General features: G+C 29.7%; 1 protein-coding gene across 1 annotated transcript; it reads right to left on the bottom strand.

The window, feature by feature from the left end:
- Window positions 1-3,164: 3,164 nt before the first annotated feature.
- LOC131610222 (uncharacterized) lies at window positions 3,165-5,323 on the bottom strand. The gene has a single exon (XM_058882115.1). The coding sequence runs from the start codon at window positions 5,235-5,237 to the stop codon at window positions 3,408-3,410; it is 1,830 nt and encodes a 609-aa protein (XP_058738098.1). The 5' UTR covers window positions 5,238-5,323; the 3' UTR covers window positions 3,165-3,407.
- Between the last annotated feature and the right edge of the window lie 4,747 nt (window positions 5,324-10,070).

The raw sequence follows: 10,070 nt of genomic DNA, 5'->3' as shown, positions 1-10,070 counted from the left end.
TGAAAATTTTAAATTTATCATTGAGTATCGTAAATTTAGTGGTATATTGAAATTTTCGGTAGTGTACTCATTTTGAAAAATTTCGACCATCGGGATTTTATCGACATATTTAGAGAGTTCTGATTGCACCGACAAATTTGTTTGGTCTAGAATGAATCGCCATTTATATAAATAGGATCATATGTTATAGAAAAATACATCTCAAAAAATATCTCTTCCTCAATTTCTAATTAAGTCATAAGTGTATTTTAACGGAATTTTTTCAGAATTTCTGATATATTGTTTTTAAAAAAATGAGCTATCGAAAATTCTGAAATTTTTGGTATTTTTTCAAAAAAAATTACACTACTGGAAATTTTAAAATTTCGGATAAAGATGCCTCAAAAAAGCACCGAAAATTTTAAAATTTCGGATAAGAAATTTTAAAAATTCCTGAAATTTCTACAAGTCTAAGCCTAACCTGTCAAAAAAAATGAAGCCTAAGCCTGGTCTGTAGCCTGTCGTAGGCTTATTTTGTAGGCCTGAGTCTGACCTTTACGAAGGCCTGGTTAATTTGTTAGCCTACATAAAAGCTTATTTATTTTAGACATATATAAATAAACAATTAAAATAATGTTTAAATAGACTAACTAACTAAAAAGAACTTATGAGAACAATATTCATCAGGTGTTTTCATCTTATTTTCACAAGTTCTTCAAGATAACTAAGTTTTATTAATGTATTTTAATTCAAGGTTAAATATATTAAGCCCCATGCCATTATAACGAGTTTTGGTATACGCCCCCTGAATTTTTTATTTATTAAAGGCCCCTTATAAAACACAAATTTTGGATTTACCACACCCCATTACCACAGATGCTGACTGGGTATTATAGTAGTGGCCACGGTGGCATTTTTTTTTATGACTGAGACAAGTTATAAGCAAGCTGAAACAGAAAAAATCACTTCATCTCCAGAATCGTAACAATCTCCACAACTTCACCTCTTCATCTCTAGAATGCTTCAATCTCAATCACAACAGGAGAGTTTTGGAGACCTGCAAATGAACCATAAACACAATAAACAGATCCAGTAAAATACACAAGTCTCTCTTCAAACCAACCTTCATTCTTTCCCTCATAAAACAAATTAGAACCAAAACTCACAACAGCCCACAACAGCACTTTCTTCATAATCACCAATATCTATTTTTCCACTTCAAGTAATAATTTTCCTTTCCTAACTTTAACACTCATCACCATCTTCACGCACCATTCTTTACTCCTCGTCGCCGCCACATCACCGCCACAAACAACCACCAAACACCACACCCACTCGACCAACTTCACGAACCGATTTGCAGCAGCCCAAGCTAGTAGTACCGCCTCCTCCGCTATCAACATCACATTCTTTTTTCACGCTAACAAGGAAAAAGGCTAGTAGCAGTTTTGAGAACAACAATTCATGAGAAACGAAACGAGTTCAAATTGATTGAACTTCCAAATTGAATTTATGTTATCTGCAATTTCTCTGCAAATTTCTCTGAATTTAGGGTTTAGGGTTTATTTTATGTTCTCTGCAATTTCTTCACTTTTAGGTTAAATTGATTGAACTTCCAAATTGAAATCAATACTTCAATTTCCTGAGAAACGAAACAAGTTTAAATTTTGTTCAACGGCAAGATGAAGGTTTCGAAGCTGAGGACTTTGAACGAGATCGAGTTGTAAACCCTATTTCTGTGTTCATTTCTTTTGGGGGTAAACAACCAACATACAATACCGGTATTCATATCTTTCTCTGTTTTTTCTAACTGTTGTTCATTAATTTGGTCTTATTTGAAGCATAAAGGGACCGTGATTTGAAAAGATGAAGAAGGGAGATTCAAAGGATAAGGGAAGAATATGAATGGTGGCTTGGAATACTTGAGTTTGCAGAAAAAATTATTAATAAACATCATTGCCATTTTCATCATTATAATTGTCCCAGTCAGCAAACAAATGCCACTGTGGCCAATTCAATCAAAGCCTAGTCAGCAAATGTGGTAAAAGGGTTTGATAAATCCAGGTTTTGAGTTTTATAAGGGGCATTTAATAAAAAAAAACTTTAGGGAGCGTAAACCAAAACTCGCTATAATGGCAGGGGACTTAATATATTTAACGCTTAATTCAAAGTACAAAACATAACATAATGATAATAAAAAAAGTATGCATATTTATTTTAAAGAGAAATGCTAACCAGTGTCCTCAGGGCAATAGTTAAGAATTTAAAAATAGTAAATTTATCTCAGTAATCTGCGTATTTAATGCCTTAAAAATTGAAATATTAAATTTTCTATAAAATATTCTTTTTTTGGAATGCTTAACCATTGCCTGAGAGCGCTGGTTAGCAAGACCCTTATTTAAATAGGCTGACCTAGTAGGTTTAGAGGCTTTTTTTTTAGAACATGAGGTCTAGCTTTTTTAACTAAATAGATTTATAAAAAAGTCTAGGTATTTTCTATTTAAAAATAATGTGTAACCTGACCTGAGTCTATATAGACTTACCTATAACTCACTGTTGGCGTATTTTCACGCCTAATTATAGACCCCTCAATTATAAGTCTACAATGCTCCCCTCAAATTTATATCTTTTATTGGCGATGAGAACGCCTTTCATGCTGAGCTAATTGGTGTTATGCTTGCCACTGAGCCACCGTTGAGAGACATTGGAATAAGCTTTGGCTAGATACATACTCCAAACAAGTTGTTCTAGCTTTCACAAACTCTACTATTGTTCCTTGGCACTTTATGACCTGTTGGCTCAACTATGTTCACAAAACTTCTATCATAAAATTCATGATCTTTAATACGCGTGGGTCTGCCCCTCGTAAGGTCTGACAGTTAAATTAGACAATAACATTAATACAGATATTGTTATACAATTTAATCGGAAAAATTTATCCAACTTTTTCTTTTTAAATTAACCATTCACTAGCAAGACCCGTTTAAAATGGACTGATCTAATACAAGAATTATTAGCATCTAGCAGGATTCGAACCCGCAATTTTGAAAAGACCACACTCTCAACATTCAAACCTTTTTAGATGAATAGATAAGAATCTAATACTAATTATTAAAAACTCAAATAGTATGATTTATGATATTTCTAAAACTCACACTAATTCATTCACTACATTACAGTAAAAGAAACTCCACAAATAACTATATTTATTCATAATTTCAATAAGCAAATCAAACTAATCCTCCAAAAAAACCACACTCTATTATTCTATTGTTTTCAAACAAAACAAAAACAGCAAACACCAAGTAGTAACTACAACCTTTTCAATTCTGAGCCAGACATGAAAAACAAATTGAGAGAAGCTACACATATCTTTAACCAGATCTTAAAATTTGATCCGACTCAATTCTTTAGACTCTGATATGTCCTTATGGCCGGGGACTACGAGAATCCCCGGCCACGCCCAACATTGCGCCGCGGTTCTCTTCACTCTCAAACAGAACATCACCACTTTTCACATTCCTCATCTCAACCTCTGCTTCTTCAAGTTCTGCCCTATACTTTCCATATATATCTTTATAAAACCTTCTAGTCCTAAACACCAAAATCAAAGAAAAAAAACATCCTATTAAAGTTGATGCTGTAATTATAATAAAAGCCATTCTATAACACTCTACACCAACACAAGTTAAGTCCTTTCCCTCTTGTCTACTAAACCCCTTTGCCTCTAATTGTTTCAAAGCTTCTTTATCATATAAATTACCAGCCACTCTCACATTAAATATATAAGATCCCACAGGACTTGCCACAGCTCCAAAATTATACAAAGTTGAGTAATATTTCAATCCAAAAATTTCTGAAATGATTGCAAACATCAACGGCCATTGAGCTCCAAAACAAAATCCAATTATCACCGAAGCGAAGTAAAGGGAGTTAGAAACACCAAGAGCGATTAGAATATGACCAACACAAGAGAGAAGCATAACGAAAGTGAGTAGATACGGACGAGGGATTTTGTATTTGGTTAACAAGATCTCTGATATATAACCCGACGCAACCCGTCCCAGATAGTTCCATATACTCACCAACGACACGAAAGTTGTAGTACTTTTACTTGGATATCCCAACGAATGACCAATCTGTCCCAAATTATCAATCGCGGTTAATGTTCCACCAACACCAAAAGTTGTTGCTAGGAAGAGAATCAACATGTCAATGCTAAACAAAGCTTGCAAAATTGTGTAATCTTCACCTCTATTCGGAGGTTTGAATATTGTCCTCAAACAAGAAACTTTCTTATCCGAATTTATTGATGCTTCAACTTCTCGTTCATTAATTGACACGTTCTGAGACGGGACATCAGCGACCACGACTTTTAATTGAGAAATCGAAGTATCGTCCTTCAAGAGACTATTGGATTTGAATTCTTCTCTAAATACCACAACAAGTGGAAGAAGGAGTAGGAAAATAACAACTCCTCCATCACCTAAATACTCAATCTTTGAGAAAGTAAACTTGTTTTGAACAATGATCAAAATCATGAGAAAACTTGCTAGACCAAGTGAAATATAAAGAAGATGATAGAAAACTTTGTGCTCTTTTTGTTGTATGCTATCCAATTTCAATATTCGGATAGTTGGAAGAAAAAGAAAAGAGATAGCAGCAGGAAGCCAAGCAATAAGCAAAATAAGAGATTGAGTATTATCATTATTGTCACTATAATATAAAGTATGATAAATTTGTGTGATTATAGCACCACTTAAACCAACATAACCTTTTAAGAGACCCAAAACACTACCACGACTATGAGGAAAATTCTTAACACAAGTAACTAAAGCACCAGTGTTAGCAAAAGTTTGAGAGTTTGCACCAATGCAAATGTAAAGACACATTTGCCAGATTTTTGGTGTATGGATTTTCTTAGTAACGGAAAGCCATATCATGAAGTAACCAAAGAAATTCATGATGATGCCGGTTGTTAGAACAACCCAAGGTGGTGTGATTTCGTTGATTAAACCGGAGATAACACCGACGTTTGCGCCGAGGTCTTTGAAGAAACTAAGAAGGTTGAGTGTTGTTTGGTCGTAGGATAGAGAGGTTTTGATTTGGTTTGAGTAGAGACCGAACATGTAGGTTGCTCCTGCTACGGACATGATTAGTGATGATGCGAATAACATGAACCAACGACCTGTGAGAAGCTGGTGTGTGAAGGTTTTTGTAGTGTGGACACCATTGGTGGTGTGCTCCGTAGCTGCCATTTTGCTACGACTCACTCTATTTTTGATACTTTGTGGATAAGTGGTAAATTAAGCGCTATGAAGGATGGTGTCTGTATGGGATGGGGTGTCTCTATATAAGGAAATCAGATACCCTATTCTTACACCTCAATTATACACAAAATACTTACAACAATTACAACAAATACCGTTCACCGTATTTATATAATAAACAATATTTTTTAAGAATAAAAAATTATATTTAGTAACACTACATGGACAGTGTCATGAAGAGGATATGAGTAGTACTTGTGAAAAGTATCCTTAAAATAGTGCATGAAGAGTGACTTTTAGTAATAAACTAAAATTGGTTAATGAAATGTAAAGAATTAGCTAATGAAGTGATGAAATTGGTTAAAAAAAGTCAAGATATTAAAAATAATTTTTAATAGTAAAATAAAATTATTTAATGAAATGTAAAAAGTTGGTTAATACAATGTAAAATATTGGCTAATGAAATTGGTTAAACACTCAGATTTTTACTAATTATGAAGTTGATTAATGAAATTTAAAATGTTAGTTAATAAAATTATAAAGGCTGATAATCACATAATTTTGTATCCATATAAAATAAATTAATTTTTTTAGTATTATTTATTATTATAATATTCACCGTATTAGTGAACAGTAAAATACTGTATATGTGTAGATGTTGGTGTAAGAAAAATATTTTTCATAAGGAAATAGATAATGGATTTTATCGATAAGACTTCTCATGTCAATTTTTTTTAGAGCAGAGAAAAAAAATCACAATTCTATTTAATTTCTAAATGTTCATGATTATTTTAAGGATTAAATATGTTTTTTGTCCTTTAAAATATTGTCAATTTCGTTTTTAGTCTTCTAAAAAATTTTCTTCAAAGATGGTCTTCTTAAAATTTTCCGTTCACACTTTTGGTTCTTCCTGTTAACATCTGTTAACAGTACTGACGTCATATTAAAATGTGGCAGTGACAGCTGTCAAAGATGCTCACATGACATGTCACGTTGCTAATATCAAAAACATACTTGAGCTCATATAATTTTAGGTTTTTTCTTTACCCACCTCCCTATGGGGGTCACCCCCAGCGAAAATCCCATTTTACCCCTGCTTCGGAAATGCATTTCCGAAATATTTTTTTTTCTAAATTTTTTCAGACTTCGGAAGTGCATTTCCGAAAAAATCCCAAAAATTGGAATTTTGATTAATTCGGAGATGCATCTCCGAAAAAACAAAAAAAAAATCTAAAAATTCCAAAAATTAATTTTAGGATATGAATTAATTTATATATTATAAATTTGATATAATTTATGAGTAATAAATAATAATAATTATATATTTTGATATAATTTATTAGTTATGAATAATAATTATTATATATTTCTATTCTGATTCATATTTTAAAATTTAAAATAATTTTAATTAAAAAAATTAAAATAATTTCACTTACAAAATGAGTTATAATTTTTTATTTATATATTTATATATTTATAATAATCATTATGTATTTACAAAAAAAATTAAAAAAATGAGTGTTTTAATTTATATATTTATATAATAATTATAATAATTATTATATATTTATAAAAATTATTATATATTTATATAATAATTATTATATATTAATTATAAATATATTTATATATTTATATAATAATTAAAAAAATTAAAAAAATGAGTGTTTTAATTTATAATAATTATTATATATTTATATATTTATATATTAATTATTATATATTTATATATTATATATTTATATATTTCACTTACAAAATTAATAATTATTATTATATTTTTATATATTTCTATTGTGATTCATAATTAAAAATGAGATAATTTTTTATTTAGTTTAAAAAAATTAAAAAAAGATTTTGTCTTAATTTTATTTAATGAATAAATTTTATATTTAATTCTATATAATTCAAAATTTACTTATGGAATTAAAATGTTTTTGATTTATATAAGTTAGTAAAATAATTTTTAACTTTCAAATAGTTTAGGATGTTTTGATTCACCTTGATTTTACTGATTCAACTTCATTTTATTGATTCACCTTGATTTTATACCTATTAATTGTATTGATTCACCTTGATTTTAATTTTTTTAATAATTATTAATTATTTCGGAAGTGTATATCAGAAACATTCCAAGACCAATTTGGTCTTGGAATATTTCGGAAGTTCATTTCCGAATTCCTCCAAGGGGGTGCGTTCGGAGATGAACTTCCGAAAACACCACATTTTCTGAAAAGTAACTTTATTTCGGAGATGCATCTCCGAAATCAATATTTTATATTAAAAAAAACACGTTTTCGGAGATACATTTCCGAAAACACCTTTTTTAACAAAAAAAAAAGTACCTTTTCGGAAATGAACTTCCGAAACAAGGGGTAGTGCGGTAAATTCACCGGGGGTGGGCAAGAAGGTTAGGAGGTGGCTGAAGAAATTTTCTAATTTTATAGCTAATCGATAGTTAAAATCACAGCTAATTTATAGTAATTTCATTGCATGAATTTGTTTGTGCAGATCCTATGTTAGATTCTTGGTTTCCAACAGGCTTGTAACTTTTATCATTGAGCTAGGCATATGATATAAAATATTTTGAATGTTAAATACAACAAACTCTTATAGTTAATTTTGAGGATTTAAACTATATATGTTAAAGGATTTAAACTATGGATGAATTTCCTCTTAACCTGTTCTTGTCTGTGCACGAGTTGGCATGATCAATTTATTTAGGAACATCGGTAGGAAACAAACATAAGATCCTGAAGGTGTACTTGTATAGCATGTAACAAGATTTCTTAATATTTATGTTTTGTATGATTTAGAAACAAATGTTTGTAGTTTTGCATTCAACGTTACACTAGGTTTTAGAATGTCATGTGTTTTTGTGTTATGGTTAGGTATATGTATCTATTAAAATATAGTGTGTTAATCACTTCTCTAGTATGCTTGTTAAAGAGGAGGACACAGAAGCTTCACCGATAATATATTCATCTTCCTAATGATATGAATATTGCAAAGATGCAATTGTTTTATTTTAGCGCTTAACATCATTTCAAGTATGGTGAATATGAGGACCATAACCTTTGGCCATTAAATATAAGACTCTCTCGACCTTATTATAATAAGAGAAGATTCACTTTTTAGATACTTTTTAGATTTATGGAATGAACAACTCTCTCGTCCTTATTATAAGAGAAGATTCACTTTTTAGATACTTTTTAGATTTATGGAATGAACAATATTTATTTAATATATAAATCAAATATATTAATTATTCAACGTATGTCCTTATTATAAGAGAAGATTCACTTTTTAGATTCATGGAATGAACAATATATTTATTTAATATATAAATTAAATATATTAATTATTCAACGTATTTAAAAAGTAAAATTTATCTTATAATAAGGATCAGAGGAAATATATGTTTAATAGATCGCGGTGATTTGTCACACGTGACTTGTTAGAGAGGTTAAATCCATAATTATGGAAATTGCAAACTTATCCTTTTCTTCAAATTTGTCCCCAATTGGTTCAACTTGATACCATCATAGCGTTGCATATGAACATGGAGATGAGATAATGGTCAACTCCACTAAAATCATCTTTAACATTTCATTAGAAAAACCTCATTAAATTTTACAAATAAGTCCTTTGCAGAATGCATTTTTTGAAATCATATTTTCTGTCATAAATTTGCCACAGATTAGTTATGATTTTATCTAATAATTAACTATGAAATTTATGGGTTTAACTATGATGTTTTATTGATTTTAGTTATATGGCATGACACACCAGTATCTTGACATGCTGACACTGCCATGTGACGTGCCACATAAGCTTAAGAGAGAAAGTGTGGACAAAAACAATTACGAAAATTATTCTTTAAAAAAAAACTTTAAGAGATTAAAAACGAAGTTTGAAATATTTTAAAGGAACATAAACATATTTAACCCTTATTTTAAAGTCGAAGAGTAAAACAACATTATAGCAATATTTTAAAAACCGGACAGAACCGGCCGGTTCAACCGTGAACTGGAGATGAATTTGGTTGGGTCAACCTTTTAAAACCGTTAGTGGGTCAAAACCAAAGTAGAACCGAAAAAACCAGATTGGACCGTCCAAAACCAATCGATCCATAAAATCGGAGCCGGTTTTGTAAAATCGTCCGGTTAACAAAAATCATCAAATCGACCATTATTTTATTTTTTAAAAAAGTTTAACCTATAAATATCAAAACTGAACATACATTCTCCAATAATAAAAAAGAATTGTGTGTTTTTATTACAAACATACAAATTTATAAGTTTTGTCACCTCATTATAGTTTTTTTTTCAACCACACTTTATCATATATTTGTCATAGTTCAACTCGAATTTGCTTTTTGTTTGTTAATTAAGTGTATTGTATTGCTTATTTTTTGTATTATATCTTTTAATAGAAGTATTCTTAATTATTTGAACTTTATTTGACTATTATGTTCTATTATTTTACTTTTGGTCTGAATTAGTTTAACTTATTTTATTATAATTCATTAATTTATTTAAATTATTTTTAAATAAAGATTAAAATGGTGTACAATTATGTTGTGTTATTATATGTATTATCGATATTGTTGTATTAGGTTTATAATTAATTTTTAAAATATTTATTTTATTAATTTGTGAATATATGATTATGTGTTATATATCTATAAAAATTTAGTTTCATATTATTAGTTTATTTAATAAACAATTCGACCATATATTTAACCGGTTAAATCAATTAAATTTTAGACCGAAAGTTTTACTTGTTCGATCTCCGATTCATGTTCAGGTTTTAAAACAT

The sequence above is a fragment of the Vicia villosa genome, linkage group LG6 (assembly GCF_029867415.1).
Source record: "Vicia villosa cultivar HV-30 ecotype Madison, WI linkage group LG6, Vvil1.0, whole genome shotgun sequence".
Taxonomy (NCBI): domain Eukaryota; kingdom Viridiplantae; phylum Streptophyta; class Magnoliopsida; order Fabales; family Fabaceae; genus Vicia; species Vicia villosa.
The sequence above is the reverse complement of the archived record's forward strand: the minus strand, read 5'-3'. Positions and strand labels throughout refer to the sequence as shown.